This window comes from Melospiza georgiana, chromosome 10 (assembly GCF_028018845.1).
Source record: "Melospiza georgiana isolate bMelGeo1 chromosome 10, bMelGeo1.pri, whole genome shotgun sequence".
Taxonomy (NCBI): domain Eukaryota; kingdom Metazoa; phylum Chordata; class Aves; order Passeriformes; family Passerellidae; genus Melospiza; species Melospiza georgiana.
In genome coordinates this window covers 19535343-19559251 of record NC_080439.1, presented here as the reverse complement: position 1 = coordinate 19559251, position 23909 = coordinate 19535343, and the positions used below count along the sequence as shown (strand labels likewise).

At 42.2% G+C, this 23909-nt stretch overlaps 1 protein-coding gene across 4 annotated transcripts in view; it reads right to left on the bottom strand.

The window, feature by feature from the left end:
* Positions 1–23909, bottom strand: part of ARMC8 (armadillo repeat containing 8) — a 62765-nt gene that overhangs the window by 4945 nt on the left and 33911 nt on the right. For 3 of the 4 annotated variants that reach the window (XM_058031280.1, XM_058031283.1, XM_058031282.1), the window contains 14 exons: positions 21041–21100; positions 19774–19854; positions 18436–18511; positions 18257–18347; positions 14561–14621; positions 11596–11796; positions 8872–8967; positions 7447–7529; positions 7092–7173; positions 5817–5903; positions 4738–4830; positions 4125–4274; positions 2367–2462; positions 328–423 (listed from right to left, as the gene is read on the bottom strand). In XM_058031280.1, the coding sequence (XP_057887263.1) occupies positions 328–423; positions 2367–2462; positions 4125–4274; positions 4738–4830; positions 5817–5903; positions 7092–7173; positions 7447–7529; positions 8872–8967; positions 11596–11796; positions 14561–14621; positions 18257–18347; positions 18436–18511; positions 19774–19854; positions 21041–21100 (1353 nt within the window). The remainder of the gene's footprint in view (positions 1–327; positions 424–2366; positions 2463–4124; positions 4275–4737; positions 4831–5816; positions 5904–7091; positions 7174–7446; positions 7530–8871; positions 8968–11595; positions 11797–14560; positions 14622–18256; positions 18348–18435; positions 18512–19773; positions 19855–21040; positions 21101–23909) is intronic. The other variant, XM_058031281.1, reaches the window with a different exon arrangement.

The following is a 23909-nucleotide window of genomic DNA, read 5'->3' as shown; positions in this document are numbered from 1 at the left end:
GGTCATAATATAAGGCACTTGAGTAGTGGTCAATCACTTCCTTCCAAATGTTTACTGACATCTTCAATATATGCCTTTTCCAAGTTCATTAAATGTTTCTATGTAGATGAAGTCACTGTAATGTTTTTATAGGAAATAACCCTTGGATTTTCGTTTTAGTCAGTTCCTCTGTACACCCCTGCCATCCAGAACTGCACTTACACCCCACTGGTTATATGGAAATTAAATGCATGATAGTGAATAATTCACATAAAAATCCTAAAGCACTTTCCTCTTTTCAGTCCTGCAAAAGACCAACACAAATCCTTTAAGAGAAATCCCCCTTACCATGTAGTATTTGATTTTCTGCAGGATGTCATCATTGGTCATAATCAGTTCTTTTGCTGTTGTGCCATCTGCTATATTGGCAAGGATACACAATGTCTGAAAGAGAGAAAAACTGGGAAGTTATTTGGCCCCAGATCACATCCCATGACAGCTTCTCTGACAGCTCTGAACTTGGGACAAACAACTCCTTTAATTAGTTTTAATATCTTTAATCTGGAGTTTCCAGCTTGCTCACATCTAGAGCCAATGCCAAGGAGTCACCAGCTGTGGGGAGCAGCCCTGGCCAAAAACATTCATCACCATTTTAAAATGAAGAGCAGCACTCATCAATTCATTGCCAGGAAGAACATTTTAAGTCTCTTATGGAAATCTGCAACATATAGGAAAGAAAACATGCCCCAGAATATAAAGCAGTCTGTTCTGTAGCAGTGGCTGGGGGGAAAGGAAAAACAACAAAGCCCAACCATTTCCACCTCGTTCTTAAGGCCAGGAAAAGGTGAGACAGAGGCATTCCTGCTGATCTGGCAGAGCAGTCATTTGTTTTCAGCAAGTCTAATTACAGCTGTCACCTGCAGAGGTAACTCCAGCTACTTCTGCAGCTGTTTTATTTCTTTAAAATTACAGAAGCCATCCCACAGGATGCCCTTGAAGCACCCTGGCCCACACTGGCAATACCTGCACAGAGCTTTGACTGGCACAGCCCCTTCCCTGGCTCTCAGGGTCACCAGGAGATGCTCCACAAGCTCCTTCCCAAAGAACTTGACCATCTTTTCTGGACATGCTGGGAGGACACTGGAGCAGGATCAGCACTTGTATGTGCTTGTGTCTAAGCTGCACTGCACTGTGTCAGCAGCTGCAGAGACTAATTACTTCCAAGCTGCTAATTACATCCTGATGAGGCTGGCAGTGACAGACACAATCACTGTCCTGCTGCAAGCAGGGGTTCTGGTGTGCAGACAGGTACTACTGGATCTTGAAATAAGAGCCAGCTGCACCACAGGGACCAAGGAAATGCTCAGTGGATATAGGCCCCAAACTCCAAAGCCCACATTCAGCCCCAGCCCTTTCCCAAGTGTCCTGGTTCTCTGAAATAATTCAGATAGGTGTGGCTAAGTGAATAACCTGTAGCAATAAAGGCCATTCCTGTCACCACAGCTTTAGCAGGAAGACCTATCTAGACACATGGGGTTAATTCTCAGCTGTTTCAGACCCATTGTGCCACTAAACTTGCTAGCAAGAGTCTTTGGGGATTTTTTTTGCTAATTTTGCACTTAAATTGCCAAAGGATGCCTGTTGCCCTTCAGCTTGCTCTTCCCTGAGCAGGGATTTAGACCAGCTCTACTCCTACACTCACTTCCCCTTCTGTTGGCTACCCATATCCAACCTAAGCCAAAGCAATCCTCTAGCATCTCCCACAGCTCCTTGCTGCCCCCATCCTTCCACACACCCCATATGAGGAAGGAACACAGTTCTCCCACTACCTGTCTTGCCTGGCACAAGAGTTATCCAGCCAAATCCTGCCCAGCTATCCTCTAGTTGCTGCTTTACACCCCCACAGCAGCTGTCCTTGTATATTGGCTCCAGGATGCCATTCCCTGCTGGCCATCTCCTCTTTCCCTCTACCTTTCCCCTTGCAGATTGGGTTTTTTTTTAACTTTTAATTTGGCAGGCCAGGTCCCTCCCCACTTTTTCCTGGGCTCCACCAGGATGCTCCTTCCCCTGCTAGTGCTTCTCTTCTATTCCTACTGATCCCTTCCAGCCATGCAACAGCCCCAATTTAATTCTTCTGCTCTCACATCCCTCTTCTCTTTGCCAAACCTACATTTGCAAAACCAATCTGAATTCAGTTCAAACAATTTTGTAACAATCCATTAGAAAGAAAAACATTCTTGTAGGTACTCAAGTTATTCATCTGACAGATCTCAGTAAAATATTCACAGCACATTATAATCCCAAACAAAAATGACATGTTGTGAAGAGTAAGCATTCTTTGCTCTTATATTTTATTCTGCCAAGACAACACAAAACACAAAAGGTACCTGCTCTTTGACTTCTATATTGTGCTCCCCTTCCAGAATGAGGGTCACTGCTTGCATGATTTGCTTCCCATGAGTACTCATTATGTGGTCTATGTGCTGCCAAAGCAAGGATGAAATACATTTAGTGTAACTCCCCAGATAAGGAAGGGACATTCCTGCTTGAATCACTCCAAATGAGGAGTAGCAACACTGCACACAGAGCACTGCTCCCAAACCAAGAATTAATTACAGCACAAACACTTCAGAAAATTCTTCTTCATGTAGAGCCTGCTTTTGTCTGAGAGAGCATCACATGAGCCTTGGTGATGCCTTCCCTGTCACCTGGAGAGGTGACACTGCTGTCCCAGCTGCCAGGCTGAGGCCTGAACCCTGCTGACCCACGCTCTAAATGTGTGATCTGCAGTTGGAAACAACCACTTCCCTTCTGATAACCAGGGGCAATATCAGAGAGGAGTGAGAAAACTGATGTTTCTTCTCTGGTATTTGCTACTCTTGCAGGGACACTGTGCCCAGATCCAACAACCACATTTCCAAAGCCTTACAGGGCAGAGAAATAAGCCAGATGCATTGGTTATTGTCTGAGAAACTGCCCTAAGTTCACAGGGTCACAGCTCAAAAGTCACCTGATGACAGACTATGAACACCTACACTAGAATAACAGAGAAAAGATTAAACAAGATCTACTGGATTAGTTGATACCAAACACCTCAGGAGTGGCAGCAAACAGAACCAGAGATGACCAGCACACGGCACACTACAATTCTTTTAAGACCTCAGGGATTATTGTAGAACTTATTAAATTTGCTAATAATGGGATTTCATTGCAAAGCTGCTGGATGAGTTATTCTGGAGTGAATTTTGAGTAAAGGCTGAAAATGGCTGGTTCTGGCTCTAAAACCTGCCATAGGAAGCAGTGAAGCTGGCACATAGCTCCAGATGGAGAACACCTTAAGTGACAGTGACAGTTCTCAGGGTGAATTCAATGAATGACAGGCTATTAAGTATTTTTTCACATTAAGACAGAGCTAATTTTCTATCAAAGTTATTGAGACTCAATGAGTGAGAATATCAGAAGATTTTTTACAGTGACCTTTTTCTGGTAGAAAGACAGTATGTGATAAATGCACAGAGAGGCCTCATGGGGTTTCCCCTCAAAAATGTTGGCTTGCCAAATTCTTGCTGCATATTTTCCCTCTGTTCTTCACAGGGAATTACACCTTTCTTTTCCTCCATGACTATCTCTTTCTCCTTATCAAAAACAACTCCTGGACTTAAATTTTTTAGCCATTTTATTTCAGGGTGTAAAATGAACGTCTGCATTTTGTGAGTGCACAGTCTTACACCAAATTCACAAAGCCAGTACTACCTATGTAGATGGATAAGAAAAGATGCATTTCAAGTGCCAAGGAAGAAGAAAGACAGGTATCTTTGAGATCTGGACCTTCCTGTACACTGACTCAATGGTGCAACCCTCAGTGTTGTTTTGGACAAGTTTCACAGAGAAACTGCTATGAAAATAATGTTGCAAAGAGCTAAATGCAATGGAATTGAGCATTAAATGAAAATGTCTAGCATTACAGTGTTTCCATGGATGCAAAGGATTCGTTCAAATACCTTCTCACACTGATGTGCACATTTGCTTACAGATATTCAAATAAATCCAAGTGGTGTTAAAACAGGAAAATGTCCTGCACAGAAGCACTGGATTGGCTGCTTGTTTGATCAGCTTTCAGAAGGTCTGTGTGCAGCTCTACTTACTGGGCGAGTGGAGAGAAGATTCCTGAGCAGTCCCAAGGTTTTCATCAGAACATTTACATCGGAATCAGAAAGCAACTGAAACAACTGCTCTGTGCTCAGACCCCGCAGGATGTCTGACTTGATCTTCTGTTCTGCTTGAAATGCCATGTTCTGAAACAGACACACCTTTTAATGGATTTTTTTTACCTGGGCTTTCATTCTTTTAGTAGACTATTCCCTACAAGAATATATCCTTCCTAAATTAATCTTGCAAAAAGGCTGTAATTTATGAGCAACTGCTACACAGTGAATTCAATTTTCACATTGTCTTACACCTGACCTGGTTATTACCTGCTTTTATTTTCCCCCTGGCATGCTACTACTGACAGTACTGCTTCCTTGAATGATCTTGGCAACAAAATTAGTACTAGAACTGAAGAATTTGTTTTACTTTATGGATTAATGGGTGAAGTGCTCCAGGCTGATGCTGTTTTTCTTCTGCAGTTTGGCGGAACAACAAGGCAGATTTCAATTATGTCATTGTTAATAACAACTGACAAGTTCTACAAGATATGTTCCCAAGCTTTTTAAGGCACACAGTCACAAGTGGTATTTCACTGGGTGTCCTACTCACCATTAAAGCCCAAATGCCGTTCACTCGCAAGGCAAGATTTTCACTCTGGGTTAAACTACATAGAAGTTCTATGGCTCCTGATTCTAAAATAGGCTGAAAGAAGGAGGGAAAAACAGATCTTTACAACACTACTTAGACTAACTGCATGTATGAAAATACTAAAAATGTACTCCTTGTATTTTATTCTTGAGCTTACAACATGTCCAGTGCCCACATGAGCTGGCCATGCCACACCCCATATCCATGACCATTTCAAAGTAGGTGTTATGAAAAAAAGTCAGATCAAGGCAGCTGCTTTCTCCTATGTCTGTGTTTGTGGAGACATGGATGCACACACATTTGTATATACATCACCTCACACTGCTGCTCACACCCCACAAACACTTGACCTGCAGTCTGCTAAAAAAAGCCCCATGGGTGGCCTCATGGCCAGTGAACTGTGCTTGGCATTATTTCAGTTAATTTGCTTTCTCACAGATATGACTGAAGCCACCAAGACCAACTGATAATTTGGTAATCCATAGAGCCCTTCAGGATCCCACACACAGCACAATCTTGAAAATATTTTCTGTAATTAAGAACTATTTTAGACTTGGGGAATTGTTGCACTGCTGTGGAGTGTTGATTTGTGTGTCTGATCTGTATGAAACACAGACTCTGCAGAACCAGATATCCTGTACTGCTCATCAGAGAACAATAAAAACACAAGACTCAGCAAAGCCAGCATTTTCAGCATTACAGTAGCAGTAATTCTCTAAGACAATGGATCACATTGCAAATTATCAGTGTGGTTTCTTCTTGTTTATGATCTTTTTAGATAACAATGTTTTACAAGTAAAAAGGAAATGACAAAACTTCATGTCTGCTTCTTTTCTTTAGAGACCAAATTAACTGTCACAGCACTGTAAGCAGATGATTTTTTTTGTTCTCAAGCCATCAGTTGCACAGCTCTGTAACATCACAGCTCCATAACATGTCACAAGCAATGACTGCCAATTAACATGCCTTTATGCTAACTGAACCATGGTGTAATCTCACTTCAGTCCATCCCCTCTCCCTGCTGCTGGCCAAGTACTCACCTCCTTGCTTGGAGAGAATTCCAGAAGAAGATTGCATAGCGTGGAAGATGCTACTACAAGAATTTCATTTGGAGCATTCTGTAAAACCTGCAGGCAGAAGGGAGAGAGAGGAATTCTGTTAGCAGGATAATGAAGAGATCACTAAAATGGAATACCTGGAATTATGCTGTAGCTGGATATTCCAGACTTCAGGAGGTGCTTCCATGCTAGCAATGCAAACCCAGACTGATACACATCACAGGACAAGCTGGAGCAATTCATTATTTCACAGAAGTCACACTTGAGAGCTTTCAGTCCAATTTAGTAGAAATCAGTGGGGACAAGCCCTGCTCTGCAAAGGACACATATGCAGAGGAAGTTCCAGGAGCCTCTTCAACCCCTTTGTACCTCATGCTAAGCACAACACAGCAAATTCTCTAAGGAGCATCCTCTCAGAGGAGCACAGCCTGAGTCAAGTTTTGGTCCCTTATCTCTGCCTGGATCTCCAGCAGCACCAAAACACCAACTCCTGAACCAAACATGTTCCTCACTTGTTCCCTACTGCCAACAACATCTGTGCTCCAGTCATTTCACTTCTGAACAGACAAGTCAAGGTGACTTCAGGAATTTCCTATGGGTGTCAATACTGCCCAAGCCTTCAGGTATACTAGCAGTCTGTTCTGCATTTTCAAGGTCTCCAAGATGTTGAAACTGAGAAACTGGTTTATTATGTGTGTTTATGATAGTGACATTACAGGATGAGAGATGACATATATCTTACACACTTGAATCTCAATCTTGTAGAAAATTACTCTATATGACAATGTGTCTTTTTAAAGGTCTTTCTGAGCTCTTTGATTTCAACTATAGAATCTGCAATGAGATGTAAGAGGTAGAGAATCACAGGAGAAAACACAGATGTAAATTCTCTTACAGAGCTCACAGACCAAGTCTGACCCGTGCCATCCAGCCTGAGTCTGACATTAAGGGACATGTAGTGCTTGTAGTGTCCTGTGTGACCATTGAGAATAATTGAGTTTCCCTCACTGATGACAAAAAATTGCCCACAAACAATAATGAAAAAAAGGAAACAAAAAACCAACCAAAATCAAGCACGCTTGCTGCTGTTGCTTTTTGTTGACTTATGACTCTCTTAGGAGAAGGCCCCAGGATTTTGATTTCTAGGTAATTTGTACCATGATTCTACAGCAAGGCATGCCAACTGAACAGACACCCTGTGTTCCTTGAATGGACCAGAAGACTCCAGGCACTGAGACCTGACTGCTCCTCACTTACCTTCATTAAAGGCTTCCATACAGCATGATCCTGAAAACTTGTCCTGAGCTGCTGGACAGAACGGGACAAACTGTGCAAACATCTGGAATGGAAGAGAAATCCTCCCTGTGAGACATGCACACCCCCATGGGCACTGCTGTACACACCCTGCTGCCCCACAAGGATTCCTGAGCTGGGAGGGAGGCAAGGAGAAACCTGGGAACAGCCAGGAGAAAACCCTGCACCTGCCCAGGATTACTGCCCCTCTCCCCCAGGAGGGCTCCCAAGAGCAGAACTGAGATCAGAGTGGCTCTCAGGCAGTGACAGGAGTTGTCCCAGTGCAGCCCAGGCTCTGCAGGGACAAGGACAGGCTCACCTGACTGCAGCCAAGCGCACCTTGATGCTGGACTCGGACAGGCCGTTAACGATGCGGTCCATCATGTTCTCAGTCTCAATGATCTGCACCAAAGAACCCAGGTCAGTGCACAGCTCACAGCATCCATGCCTTGCTGGGGTTTGGCTGCAGCATCTTCAGTGTTACATATAAAAACTGCAGCTAAAACCAGCATGCCACACTCTCTTGCCAGATTAAGTGGAAATTTTGTGTATCTACAGACAATTAGGAAATAAAAAATCTATATTTGATGTTCCACTATGGCTTTTAATCAAGCAACAAGAGGGTGATTTTATATATAAGTATCCATCTCTTTATCTATATAAACACATAAATTACCCTTAATGTCATATTAAAACAAAAGTGAGCATGTGTGAGTGCACACAACATATAAAATCTACAGATCAGAGATAAGTTGTAGAGCTGTGAGCTCTAGATAAAAAGTATCTAGCAGCTCACCTGCCATACTTAGACAAGGCCAGCACAAACACTTAAGACCAGTACAAAAGGCAGTTAATACCCAGATGAATGATGGATTTTGTATAATAAATCAACTTTGGCATGTACACAGCCACTGCTTATTAAAAGCTGTGTAAAAGGAGGACCTTCACTATTAACTAAAGCAACAAAACAGGAGTTTATGGTGTTGAATTCTGGAGATTTGAATGGTTCCCCACTGATAAATCCTCCTGATGTTATCTTTTCACCCTCTGTTTACCTGCCTCTTCCTTCTGCTTTTCCCTTTTAACCAGCAAACAAACTCAGAAAACATTCCTGTCTTCTGCACTTGCTATATGACACTGCAAATCCATGATTAATTTTAAAAAATGCTCCTTCTAATTATTCATTTATTAAGTTCCCCCCACTTTCCACACATTAATTTTTAACTATGTGAGTGACCCAAGCAACCAATCTCTTTGCTGTAATCTTTGAATCACCAACTGCTTTGTTATGACAGTGCAAGGCCTTGGTCACTTGAGAATCAGGAAACAAATTCTGACTTTGTTTATGAGCAGACTTTCCAGAGGTTTTTTAAACATTTGTCATATAATGGAATAAATGAGAACAGAGGTGTATTGTCTGTCTCAGAACACAAGTTTCAGAAATTTCTCATATGCCACAACAATATTCCTTATGAGTAGCCAAGTACCAAAAATGCTGAAGGACAACTCCTTGCGCAAGTCTAGTTCATCACTGTGAAGATGCTCACACAACTAAACTTTTATTATACTCTGATAGCAGGACATTAATTTTTCCTCCAATTCCACAAAATATGAAAATTCCTATTAATGGAGGAGAGAGGCCTCATTTCAACCTATTAGCATCATAACAGGGAGGCCCCTGGGAGGGTGGGCATTGCTGCTTTCCCTGTGGCTGAGCAGACCCCAGCAGGCTCCCTGGGCTCACCTTTTTGCGGATGTCCTCGTCGTTGGCCCCCAGCGAGGCGTAGAGCTTGAAGGCAGCCTGGCGCAGCTCGTGAGCGTGCTTCAGGTCATGGTCCAGCTGGGAACACAGCACAGGCTCAGCCCCCAGAGCAGCTGCAGTGTCATATTCTGCTTTGTTCTACACTGCTGCTTACCCACTGTCTTGGTCTGCCACCCCAGGGGCAGCCAGAAGCACAAGGTGCTGCCCCCTGAGCTCATCACGCAATAACCAGAGTTAAGACTATGGCTCATTTCTCTACTGAGTAATAGAGAGGACAACTTTTTCTTCAATTTGAGGCCAAAACAAGGTTAGGACTCTATCAAGACCATATTCAGGTAAAAGCTATTCTTATCTCTCAACAGAGACTTACAGGAACTAGCCAGAAGGAATGAAAATACTGAGAGAGAATCAAGACAAGTTTTATCAAGAGAACTGAAGCAAAACCAGGAGCCAAAGTTGGTCTCTAAATCTCATGCTGTGTTAAGGAGGGTGAGGTTGGATATCAGGAAAAGGTTTTTCCCCCAGAGGGTGCTGGGCACTGAACAGCCTCCCCAGGGAATGGGCACAGCCCCAAGGCTGCCAGAGCTCCAGGAGAGTTTGGACAATGCTCTCAGGGGTGCCCAGGGTGGGATTGTTGGGGTGTCTGTGCAGGGCCAGCAGCTGGACTTGATGATCCCTGGCGTCTCTTCCAGCTCAGCATATTCTACTATTTTATGATAATTAATGGGAGCACTAAAGGCATCATAAAATAGTGGTGTTTGAGATTGACCTTGCTTGGAACAGCAAATCTGGGCTCTCAGATCTCCTCATGTTCTCCGCTGAGAATAATTCTGTGACTGACTATCCTCAAAACTCAGTTCCAAAATGTTCTACCAAACAATGCAATCTTCAAAGTCTACACAAAATGCCAGGAAAATGACAGTATAAAGTAGAAAAGTGCTGAAATAAAAGAAATGTCAAAAATAAAGCTCTATGAGTAATTCTCTCCAGTGCAGCTATATTGGAGCAGAAGTATTAAAATATTATTTTATAAATATTTTAATATTATGTTATAAATATTTTAAGCAGACAAGTTCTCTGTTTGGCAGATTCCTCACTCACTCCTCACGTAGTTTTACCTTACAGGGTGCAGTTCCAAGCACTCTGTTCAAAGTCAGTACCCTGGATTCCCAGCTGGCTGCCTCTACAGAGTTACTGCACACTCAGAGCACTGTCATAATATTTAGAATTGCCCCACTCACTTTTGGAACCTGATCATATTTTTGATGCTACAGCCAACATCCATTACTCCTCAATAAGCTGCTAAACTTCTTTTTGCTCAGTTTTTTATACTGTAACTAATTTTTTTAATGTTTCATTTGCATTTTTACAAAGCATTCAAGAGGCTCTCTATGCAGAATTAACCCCATTCTATCAGGGTCACAGAAATTACCCTGCCCCTTGGGCCAGTTTCAGAAAAAAAGCAAAGCTCTGTAATGTATTTTTTGGGCTCTTTCTAATAATCAGTTTCAGCAAGACTCCAAGGTACATCTGGTCTCTGTTTATCCAACGTCTTGCAAGTGCAGATAACTCCTAATACGAAACAGTGCACGACATCCACATGCTTTTGTGCTTAAACACAACAGAACCACCTCTGAATTTCAGATTTTCCACAGATCTGACCTAAGAATTGAAAACAAATCTCTCTTCACATGGACTATTCATCTCTTATGAAGCTGAAATGTGCTGGTTCCTGAAGGCAAGATGTTTAAACTTGGGAGGATGGGAAGACCAGATATGCACACTCTTGTGTGGTTAATGAAGTCTCCAAAGAGCAGTGACTGAGCCTTGGAGAGTACAAACATCAAAAATCAAGTCCTGCTGCACCTCTGGTCACCTTTCAATTGAGGACCTCAGGCACCAGGTTGTGGCAGCAGCTCTGTGGCCACAGAGGGTGGGCACAGACTTTTTTAGAAAAATCTTGAGAAGCTGTGGGGAACTTAGAGGAAAAGAATTCAAACAATTATTATCTCTCTTTCTGTAACCATTGTTTATAGATATGGTTCTCTAGAGTGTGTTATATTGGTTGATAACCACCAATAGTGTGTGAGGAGTTTCCACTTTGAGACCAATCAGGTCTTAGGTCTTATAAGAATATGGAGGGGCTTGAGAGCTGGCTTGCAAGCAAAGCTGAGTTAATAGAAGAAATACCAATTGATGATTTTTGAGTGTATCTATAGCAAGGAAGAAGACAAGGCTGTCAGCACAGAAACAGATTAGAAAAGACACATGAACATTTTTGTAAGCTAGACTACATGCATAAGTAGATGTGTCTACGTGCCTTATGAAATTTCTGTCAAACTTTTGCCAATTATATTGACGTTAATTGCTTTGCACCAATGAATATAATAAGTTATTGTGATGTAGTTAATGACTTAAGATCACGCTTCTTTAAGAGTATATAAGCTGGAGAACATGCAAAATAAAAAACTTTTTCTTCTTAGACCCTGATCATGTGTGTATGTCACATCCAGCCTAACAGTGACATAAGAACTGTAGATTTCTAACAATAAAGTGTCTTTATGGATCATGAAATCAATGCTATGTGGTACCAGACTGGGGGCCCTACCACACCAGGTTTAACCAGGTTTAAAAAGGCCCATCCTGAGCTGGTTTCTTTTTGGTTTTGCCCATTGCTCAAGGCCCAGAGCAGGTCAGGGAGCTCACCCTCTTGATGTCGGTGATGGCGCTGACGGAGCTGGGGTACTTGAAGTAGTCGGCCAGCATGACGATGAGGTGGTCGGTGATGCTGGCCATCCTCTGCAGCTCCACGTCTGTCTCTATCAGGTAGGCCAGAGTCTCTGCCCCCTCCACCCTCTCCTCCAGCAGTCTGTCCTTACTGCACATTCGAACCAAGCATGGCAGAGTCTGCAGAGATGAAATAAAAGGAGTTTCTAGTGTAGCTGCATTGATAAAGAAATTCCAAAGAAATGAAACAACTGTCCTACAGCAATGCTCTGCAGTGTTCTTTAGATAAGAACGTTCACACACAGATTTCAGTGGGTTCAGAGACTCCACGCACAGAAGAATTGTTCAGGCATTGCTGAGTGTACAATGTCCTACTTTCACACAACCTCTCACACAGCCAAAATCATGCAATGTTTGGAAGTAAACATAAACAAAGTTTGACAAAGCCTTGTAAAAATTTTTATAAATCCCCTCAGAAGTCGATATTTTCACAGGCCTGTTCTTGCTACACACCAGAACCAAAAGTACCCAAACTGCCCTCAAGCACTTGACCCCCCCTGCCCTTCTGTGATCCAGGATTAACTAAGGACAATGCAGTCAGAAATAATCTCAGGGTTCCTTTCCCACACACTGGCTGCCTGGAGCAGAGGGTAAGGGAGGAATACTCCTCAGCAAGCAGCATATTTGATCAACCAGAAAAGCTAACCTGGAATCCAGGTCCATTCTGCCTTTCCTGACATCCTCTCTACCTTGGTTACACCCACACAACAGTTTTGCTCCACCTTCTCTACTGAAACAGAAAAACCAATCAAGTCTTTCTTTACCAGAAGCCCAAGGAAAAGTACTTAACTCTGGACAGGCCAATTCTCCAAGAGCTGGGACTCTGCTCCCTCAAGCCTTCCAAATATGAAAATGGACAAGGAATAACACCAAGGTTTGTGCTTGTGCAATGCCACCAAGTTCAACAGAATAACTCTGGTAAATGTGGCTCAGAGGTATGTTGTGGGGACCTGAAATAACATCTACCCATTGACTGTTCAAATTATTAAATAGATAAATACCTGATCTCCATTGCACAGGAAACAGGACTTGCCTGCATATTTTAGAAAGCTAGATGCCACCTCAAAGACTGTCACTGAGGTGGTGAATCTTGCAGCTAATCCAGTGAGCCAAAGCACTCCCTTCTGCAGACCTGGCCTTGAGGCAGCAGGGAAGATTGTACACAGGCTCTCAAAAATTACATCCATGTGGAGTGAGAAAGAAAAGAAATAAAGAATTCCATGTCTAAATCACAAAGACAATGTATTTCTTAATTCTTTCCAAGGTCAAATGGCCTGAAATGAAACGAGCTATTTCTTGGAACTCAAGGGCTGGGCATTGTTAAGTCACTGGCTGCATGCACCCAAGAAACACAGATCTCATGTTTTTCAACACTAAGCAATTCCATCTGCTCAAAAACAGAGGCAAGAACTCTGACAGACACATTTTAACTGTTCCATTGGACCTACAGGTCAGTACAGTGCAATTAATGCACAGGAGTAGGGAGCTGTGTAGGGGTGTAAGGTGGAAAGCCACAATGCACACCTGGCCATCAGATAGAAGTCTGGAAATGGACTGTAAAGATGGAATATCTAATTTTCATGGTATGGCTGGGATGTATCTGGGTTATCTGGACAGTTTCATTATTAGGATTCCAGAGAAATCATCTCCCTTCCCATCAAATCCATTATTTATCAGCCTTCCCTGCCCTCCTCAAGGGATTTTATTTTTTCCCCATGTTGCAAGCCAACCCACGACCCAAACTGAGCAATGAAAGTAAATTAAAATCATTTTGGAAATACACATTCTTGACTGGCCCCCAAATGCAGAAATTTTGATAGCAAAGGGTCAATAATTCCTGAATGCTAAAGGGGCCATCACTTCAGCTCACCACAGGTTGAAGGATTTGGGGCTGGATTAAGCACAGGGACCCTGTGTTATCTTGCAAGTATGAGCTCCTGGAGGAGGAATCACTGGGATGCTTTGAACAAGGCAAAGGTTCTGTGCCTTCCTTCTCCCCTCACTTTTTTTTTGTCTACTCTCAAGTACTACAACACATTTAATGCCACAGCCTCAAACATGGATTTGTGCTGAAACAGCTTCCACAAGGAAAAAATGCTGCTTTTGCTGTGAGCTGGCCCAAGCACATCCCTTTGCAAAGGTTTCAAAGGATGGTGGTTTTGAACAGGGCCCACGTGGAGCATGTGCAGCTCCACAGGGCAGGGTCCAGCTCCCAACAGTGACCTGCCATTGGCAGCAGGCCCTGCTCCCTGTCCCAGGGCAGAGCAGCTCTGGAACATACACGTCCTGACTAGGGCACAGCCCAGCATGGGGGATTCATGAAGGGAAGGCATTTCCAAAGAAGAAAGAGGTTTGCAGGAGAGAGGGGTTGGGAGAACGGAAATGTTGCCCCAGTTTTCAGGGGTTGTAGGGAGAAAGGAGGGCAGAGAATTGGAGTGTCAATTTGGACCAAAGCTAAGGAAGAGGGTGAGGGAGAATGATGCAGCTTGGCTTCCTCAGCTGTGCAGTACCAGGTGCCAGTGCAGAACAGATGCCAATATGCACACTGGAATGAACAGTACATTGCACTTTCTTGCACAAAAAGACAGGAGGGGCAGGCCTTTGTCTCAGCCAACATGTAGATTTTTTATCTATCATTACTTGGGGAAATAAAGGAAATCAGGGGGCTATTTTGTTTTAATTAAAAAAAAAACTCAGGAGAACTTGGTGCTTTGCAATCTTTGGTGTAACAGATTTTGTGCTACCTTTTATATGAGAAAATAAAACCAGGATAAACCTACATGAGAAAACCTTTTGAACAGAGAACTGTTTGAGGATCTGTCATGGTTAGCTCAAAAAGAATTATTCTGTATTTACAAGGTGGTTGAAGCAGGACACAGCTCACCTTCAGAACGATGCAGGGATCATCCGTCCGTATTGCTCCGGCTCTGCACATGGAAGTAAGGCTGCAACAACACAACAAGACACTGTCACCTACCATGGCTGGGGTGCACTCCAGCTGCTGCACAACATCTGTCCCAATGAAACATCCTCCTGTGTTTGATTTAAATACATCACAGCTTACTAGGCCTGGGCACACAAACTCCTCCAGGTGCACTTTCTGTCAGTTTGCAGCGCAGGAACCCTGGCAGGATCACTGATCAATACACACAGCACACACTGCCACCAAGGGCACACCACCACCCTGCCTGAGCCCCACACCTGTTGTCATCTTATGGCAGGGGTTCCATACTGCTGTCTCCTATCATAAAGGCTCCATACCTTCTTGGAGTTTCTCATGGGCATCTCCTCAGAGCACTGACTCTTTCTTCTTCACAAAGCAACTCCAGCTCCCTTCTCACCCAGCCACCCCACTCTTTTATAGCACTCTTCTTCTCATTGGTCACAGCTGTGGCCTGTTAAAGCCAGGCCTGTTCCTAATCTTTGATAACTGGCCCAGCTGCAACTCCTTAGGGGTAAGATTACTTTCTACACTATCTTTCTTATATTCTATTCCCCTACATACACCCAAAAGGAATAGCCTGCACTAAGCAAAGGTGCAACACACCCAGACCTTCCTCTAAGTACCTGCCCCTGGGAGTGCAGCCATGAGCACAGGAACACAGCCTGACAGCTCAGGCACAGACATCCAGGCCCTGCCCCAGCCCAGGAGAGGTGGAATTGCTCTGCTGCCTGTCCACAGGCAGGGCTTTACACTGTGCAGGGACCAGCACGCCCTCACTCACAATGAACCCAGCCAAGGCTCTGACACTGCACCAAGCCAGCATTTGGTCCTTATTAGACAACAGCTCACAGTGGATATGACAACCACAAGGTCTCACACAGCATCAGACACATTCCAAGTTCTTTGTTAATGTACTTGTAAAGTGCCCCAAACTACCAGAAATGCAAAACAGTTCACCCATCAAAGAAAGTGTTTTACTTTGAAGTGGTTTTGTTTTTACCTGCTCTGCTACAAGACAGTGGAATGGAGCTGGAGGGGAACTGCTGTGCACCACTTTCTCTTCTTTTAGCTTCTGAACTAACCACTGGAGCTGGGTTTTATCATGTCACAGTGGAGGTTAAAAAATGTAACTGTATTTCAGTAAAGGTAACTTAAAACTAACATGCCTAGACCCTCAGTTGGGCAGGCTGAAGTTGCCAATCAGAACTGCTCAGCTAAGGAACAGCAATGTGCTCATATAACCATGGTGTGTTTCACCACATCCCTGAGCTCCTTCCAAGGGCCCAGAGTGAGTTCTTTCACCTCAGAGGCAGCCACACTGATCCTCATTCTGAGTACATTCACAATCAGAACTCTCTTAATATATTATTTCTCAGAAAGTAAGAGATAAGACTTGAATATTAGCACAGAGATCATGTGCTAAACTTTTACTGCCCAAGCCTTGCAGCTGACAGCAGGAAACTCTTTTTTCACACCTGCACTCAGGAGGAAAGCACTCATCCTGCAGCTGCCATTTAGTCTGGTGAGAACCTATTTGCCAGGCAAAGTAGCTTTATTTCAGCAATGAAAGAAAGTAATTTTTGACTTCAGGTAACATAGGCTTGGCTTAGCTGGAAGCAATTCTGGTGATTTTAGCAGGAAAGGTTACTGCTCCATTTATAGCTGCAGAGCACTTTCCCAAGGGGCATCCTGATCTTCCCTCTGTCCCAACACTGCTGCTCAAGGGAAGGATCTTTGCTGCATTTCAATCAAGAGGTATTACCTTGAGTCTTCCAAGTCTACTTCAATTGTTGAGGGAAAAGAAAGGGAACTTCTTAAAGTAGTCTTGTATGCCAGTTCATATTCAATAGAAATTATAGAGAACATTCAAGAGGAAAAAACCCTCCTAGATCTGCATTCCAAAGAGTGTAATGACAAATCAGAAGAACTGCAGATTAACTGACTGAAACTGGCAAGGTAGGGGTGAAATCTAATTTACAAGCAGAAAAAATCTATGACAATTTAAACCTACCACTCTCACTAATAAAATGGAAGAGAGAGTCTGACTTGGAGGCAATCAGGTAGGAGGAGATGGACCCACAGAAGAAAAAGCAGCAGGGCTTTGCAAACTCGGACTGCTGTAAAATTGAGAGCCCTAAGAAGGATGAGTGCCTGTGGACTAATTGGGAGAAACCCAATCTGAAATTGAAGACTGGTTTGTCTGCCATTTCCCTGCAATTTTCTTTTGCTGCTTTTCACATCACTTTCTTTCATGCTTCAAAGATGAGCCAAAGTACTGCAAAGCAACAGCAGAAGATGGTCCCCATTTCCTTCAATCAGCAAAGAACATCAGCAGACCTGGGAATGTCCATCTCAGAACAATTCCAACAATTCAACAATTCCAACTCCAGCCTGTCTTTAAGACTTGTCAACTGCTTTATATCTCAAGATTAGTAAAAAAATTGCTTTTAAGTATGTCATTCTCCATGTATTTTCTGACTTCTCAAAGAAACACTGATTCTCAAATAAATCAATCAGAACTGAGACTGCTACAGTGCAATTAATTTAACTTGCCTTCTTCACTAAAAATTGCCTAACAAAACCAGTAAAACCAGACTGCTTGGGCCAATTGTGGTTGGAATTGAGGCTGGGAAGTCCCAAGACATACCACCTACATGGAGTGGGATTACCCAAGAACCCCCCTCATAGATGTGCACATCACTGAAACTGCTTTCATGCATGAGTTGGGGCATCACAACCTGGCAGCATGAGAATTCTTCCTACCCCACCTGTTCCTCATCCAGAATCAAGAGACTTGTACTGACACAAGTGGCTGTGAAATTGTTTGGTGAACTCAGAGAACTCATTTGCTCCTTGTCAAAAAAAGCCATCAAAAACTAAAATAATCATCAAGCAACACATCAGTGACCAAACTCCTGAGTTAAACTTAATTTTAGTGGTTCATACCAATGGGTGATTTTATCTCTTGAACCCCCTGGAGTGATTCATTTCATTGCTATCAACACAAGAAAAGGAAAATGGTCCTAAAGGGTGTCAATCCCAGCTTATGGAGTGAGCATAACCAGGGTGCTGCTATTACAGAACTGGGTCACATCTTGTCACTGGGTAGGAAGTCATTATGGATCTGCACACAAATGTGCCCACACCAGCAGGGAAAGCTGAAGTACAAAATTAATTAATAACATTAATTCTGCTGTAGGAGCTCATGAAGCCTGAAGAACAATCTGTTTTATTTAAAACAGTTGGGTAGAGGGACTAACTCTGCTCTCCCATTCTCTTGATGTAGTCTCCAACACAGCACAGCCACCAAGGATGATAGTTCAGGACTGTGCTCTGCCTGTTCAAAGCAAAACTTATCAAATCTAAGATATGTGTGAAAACCCATATGGCTGAACACACATTCCTCACAAAACTGCTGCCCAGCAATATTTTTCCCTGCTTATGTAGCAAAGAGGGAAAGTTACATTATAAAATGGGGTGAGACACACTTGTTCAAGGATTCAGATAATGCAAACAATATCTTTAATTATTCCTAAGATTTTACATCCCACATTACTTTGAAACAAGGAAGAAGGGAGCAGTTGAACAGTAAGGATTAAACTCTCTGCTATTTCCCCAGTTCCTGAAGACAATTACCATTTGGCTGACGTGAGCTGCATTTCAATGGGCTTGTCCCTTTGTAACATCTTCACAAAAATCTGTGGTAACAATTCTCCATCAACAGACACTGCAAAGAGAGAGAGCTCCAAGTCATTCTCATTCAGCCAGGCAAAAAGTGAATGTCAAACCAGCAGGAGCAGCAGCATTGCACTCACCATTGACCAGAGTCATGGATACCTGGGGGTTCTCAAAGGCAAGAACTGAGAAGCATTTCAATGCCTGCATTCGGACCTGTGTAAAAACATGATATGAAATATCAACTCTGACTTCAAAGCAAAACTGGGCTACACAGCTGGATAAGCTTGTAGAAACCAATGTCATATAATCAACAAGAAATTGAGATAAAGAATCATGGCAGATGGAAACATCTAACTCAAATCCTGATTTCTGTCATCTCCCTGTTGGAACTATCCTTCTGTAGGGTATGTTGTAAACTCTGAAGAAAACCAGCAAGGTTAAAACTTAGGAACTAAACAGGAAATACTGGTCTTATTTTTACACAAATGTGTAAAAAACAACAGAAGAATAGAAGAATACTATATAACAATGATACTTTTACTTTTCAGGACTCATAAGTACATTAGAGACCCAGAAATATGTACCCTTGAGATTTCTATTTCAAATCCTTCAAAGGTGGGCTTACTGAAATGTCTAAAGAGAGCCATCCAACTGCAGTGATTCCAAACTCATCTTAGAACAAATGTACACTCCAAGTTTTACTGCCATTACACAGCCTCAGGTATCACCTGGATGAAAAGTATGGACAAATTTCTTCATCTTGGCTCCTCCTTCTTCAGTCCAAAGTTTTGATTTAATCAATGTTTCATGGCTGCCTAGTTCCTGAAATCTTTATAACTTCATTTTTGCCACAGGGAAGATAACCATTATCACCTTCCCAGAGCACAGAACCCAGAACAGTTCAGGTATTAGTCTTTGACTTGCCCTTATACAGCTGCACATGTTTAAACTGTGTTCTTGTCTTCACAAGTGGAAGGACTGAGAAGGAGCTGACCCTCCTGGCCACCAAGTTACAGGTAAAGTGTGATGTATCTGAGGTGATGGTCCAGGATAGACTTCTTAAAACACAACAGAGAAGGGAGTAGAGACTCAGGAATTCAGGGAGCACAACACACAGGCAGCTGGTGGCCCCCACACATTCCACACCCATCTATTTTTACAGGTAGGACTTCCTTTTCAGGACAGGCCACACTTGCATCTCTTCAGCTCAACTTCTTATTCTCATTTATTGTTCAACAAATTGACCACTTGGGCTGCCAAGTGCCTGCTCCTCTCTGGAGCAATGCTAGGCTTTAACTTCACAGTACAATAGCTCTGGTTTTGACAGAATATGGCAAGTAAAAGCAACTGTTATTCTACAAATACACATCATACCTGTTTATAGCTTTGGTTCACAGCACAGACATGGTTTTTATAATCTCCATTTGAATTCTTTTCATAAACATATGTTAAACAGAGTAGATGAAATGCCTTACTTTGTAGGAGGTGGAGACCAGCAGATGTGCAATGTTCTGAACAGCTCCATGGTTAAATAAGATTGTCTGGTGATCTGGACCCTTCAAAGGAAACATAACACAGGGTTTTTTAAGACAACATGCAAGAGATTTCCACTGTCTGCAATTTATTGTTAAATATTTAAGATACATTTCCTAACATTTACTTTGTAATCAGCTGGCATAACAATTTTATTTTTTTATATATATAAACAACTTCAACTTATATCTTTATAGCATTTGTTCTTTTATGGTAATCATTTCCACTCTTCAATAGGCAATGACATGAGTTCTCACAAATGAAGAAACATGAATAGAAAACTTCTGTTTCTACTCTTCCTACTGGAAGCAACTGAAAGCTCCTGATTTTCTCTACAAATCACATAAAAGATCAGCAGTCACTAATGTCTTCCTCATTGTTAATATTAAGCATTTTCAACAATTCTAACTGCAAAAGGGAAGAGGTTTCTTCTAAAACTGGTTCCAGACAGCGTGACAGTCCTTTGAGGAGAAATTCACATTTTCCTCCAATTTTTTATTATTTATTATTTTAGTTTCAAGCATGTTTGGCCATAAATTTGGCCAGCCATCACCTATTACTGACTTCAAGATCTAAGTTGGTAATGGCTGACATGTCAGTATTGTTTCCAAAACAGCCTATGGAATTAAACACAAATAATAAATTTTGCAAGAGAAAGGTCTAAGAACTTCTGTAGCACGACAAGGCTTGATAAAATTGAAAAAACAACATGAAATCTCAACACTTGCAGCCCTCAGCAGTCTCTTGCCAAAGCTGATCTGTGACTTGCAAACCTCTCTTTAAAAGTAGGTTCATAGCTCTGGTCATCTCTGCATTAAGCACAGGCTATGCACATTTAAATTCAGCTTATAGGATGCCACAGCATTTATCATCCCTCCATGCATTTCCTTGACTAATCTGCAAGTAAGAAAGTCTCTTCACTCCTTAATCTCTAGTTCAAACCTGGCTGAGTTAATGGCACCTCTTACACCCTGGCAGGCATCAATGACACATTATCTTCAAATCTGAGATACAGCTGAAATCAGATTCCTCTCACAGTCAAAAGAACATTTTTAGAGTATCTCTTACCTCTAAGAAAAAAGCATAAAATTACTTTCAGATGTAACATATCTGGTGCTTTAAGAGATGCTTCAGCTGCTACTGCCACCAAGAGCTTTCTACCAAAAAATGCAATTAAAACAGCATGGTTGAAGGAGGAAAACCACTTACATTGGCACACAGAAGTGGCTGAGGCAATGAGTTAAAGCCGCAGCTATGCCAGTGGTGGAGCTGAAGAACAGATATTGAAATATGTGAAAAAAAATGAGTGAGTTTAAGGTAGAAGAAATCATACTGCCCTAGATTTAGTAATTCCCAAGTATTAGTGACTCCTCCATGGGATGCAGGTGGCAGATTCTGTGCAAGCAGGACAGATGCCTGTACAGAGTGACACCTGGGTGTATCTGAGTTGCACAAGTGGAAATATTTTGTCTGTACATATTGTGTTTGCACCAACCAGCACAACCAGGGAAGCACTAATCCATAAAGAGGGACAGCTGCAAATATAAAGGTGAAAACTTGAGAGTATGATGAAGCATTTCCAAGCAGTTCAGGCCCCAGTGTAACAGCAAGGCTGCCTGGTTTGGTTCCACCTTGGGTACAGTGACAGAGTTCCACTCCTCTGACAGTGACCTTATTCTCCAAATACAAATGACTGACATATTTCAGGAATAAACATCACTTCTTGCACAATTGTCCATCATGAAATGCCAATTTTCAAGGAAACATTAGGGTAACACAACGTAACAATTCATTCCACAATGACAAGCAGGTACCTAAGTGCCTTTGTCCCTTGAGCAGGGATCCAGCAGCAGCCTAAGGTCACCCAACAAAAGAAGGCCTGGAGGAAGCTGCCTTGATTACAGGTTTTATCCTGGACCCTTCCTAAAACAATAAATTCTACCTGCTCACACCACTTGCTCTAAAAACAAATGAACTGAGACAGAGAGACTCTTAAAAAGTTAATTTTGACTTCCATTTTCACATCCCAGGTACATCAGCCTGATTTCAGTTTACTCATTTGCTTCTATGTTGATAGAATCCTGGCTCTGTATGTTAAGAACTGCATCTGCTCCCCTGTAAATCAACACTTCCCTTGCTCAGGATGGCTCTTCTCCAGGGCAAGGCTCCCCCCCATTGATTTTAACTCTGAATGTGCAGGGAGAAGCAGCAAAAGCAGCAGCAATATGCTAGGAACCCAAATGATGGATTTCCTAGCTCTAGAGAACTGGTCTGAGCTTTTCCAGGGAAAGGGAAGAGGACAAGGCAGAAACCTGAGAAACCAACAAAAATGCTGGAAAGGCAGAGAAAGAAATGGCTACAGATGTGAGTTGACAGGGACAGGGAGTGCAGGGACAGGGAGGGCAGGAGCTGTGATAAGTCACTGTTAGTTCAATTAATACATCTACTATGATGAGGAAAAAGAGAAATAAAAGCATCAGTGCTTCTTAGAACATATGCTAAGCCTTACCTACATACAAAGGTTTATTTATAGTAACTTATTGCTTCAGGGGGAAAAGTAAGAAAGGTATATATATATATTCAGTATATATATTTTTTTTATTATAATAATGTACTTTGCCTCTTCATTGAAGTGAGAAAATCCCCTGCAAATGTGTCTTCATTGTATTAGGTGCATTTTGCTCTGTCTGAAAATACAATCAACTGACATTATAAACCTGAAACCCCAAAACTAAACAAAACAGAAGGAAGGGGATATTTCAGATTTTTGCTGAACAGCTGCATTTGCTTGGGCAAGAGAATGAGTTCTTGATCAATTTAACATTTGTGATGATCTGTATACTCAACCTCAAATATTTTTCTTTGTTATGCAGCTGTTTATTCTGCAAATGCAACAATTTCCTCACACTCCTACCCATTACCCTGTCTTTCTTGTGCAGCCTGGTTTCTCTCTGTTTACACAGCCAATAACTTCTTTCCAAAAACCTGATTTTTTCCAGACATTCACTCTAAAATTTGAGAGAGATTTGGGGTTGGAGGAGGCACTCAAAATGGAATGGTGAGCTCAGAAGACCTTCTTCACTTGTGAAGTGACTGTGCATTTGCACTGTAAACAACATTTCAAAAATGCAAGCCACCAGGAATTGCTGGAGCTGCAAGGAAATAACTCCTTTGGAAAAGATGACAATAATTGTTTTCTGTTCTCTCTAAGCCAACAGAGTTTATATTCCCAGAGCCAACCCCTGATTGTATAAACCAACTCTTTTACCATCCCATAATTAGCCCTGGGTTATTTTTCTTGTAGGCCAACATGGCCTCATTTTTCACCTGTTCAAACTCCCCAGCCTGTTAAGGAGACTTTCAAGGGCCACTTAAACAGGAGGTGCCCCACTGCTCCATTTTCATTCCTTAAATACCAAATTCTTTCCACTATTAGGTATATATGTGAACTTCCATGGTCCAGTGTAGGGTTTTGTCCTCATGTTTTCTTCAAAGAGTTCCCTAAATATTAGCAGAGTTATGTCTTTATATCCCACTAAATGGACAATTTTCAATTCTCAGTTTCACATAGCAGAGGGAATGCAAAGGGATGAGTGTACATAAGTAACAGTCAAGGCAGAAGAACACAGATACTTAACAAAGGAACAATTCACAGTTCCAGAGGACTCATTGTAAGTGATAAGGTAGAAAGATATTTTTCAAGGTAAATACTTATAAACTCATAAACTTAGGAACTTTCTCATTTGTTAGTACACAATCTGTGATTCTTTAAACTGTTACTAAAAGGGGAAGATGCTGTAAAAAGCTCATTTCCTACCCTGAATTATTTTGATACAGTTATTGTATAACTCACTGGTACAGTAACTCCCAAAAAACTGCAACAATAAAAATCAGTGCTGTGGGGAAACTTTGAATGGGGGAAGGGAAAGACAAAACTATGTTTGGGGTGGGGTTGCAGCTGGTTTTAAATCAGTTTTCTCATATCAACAGAATTGCATTACATAGCAGGAATGAACATGTATCTAGATGAACCTGTAGGTGATACAGCTCAGCTGAGAATAGCATTTCTTTTCCTCTC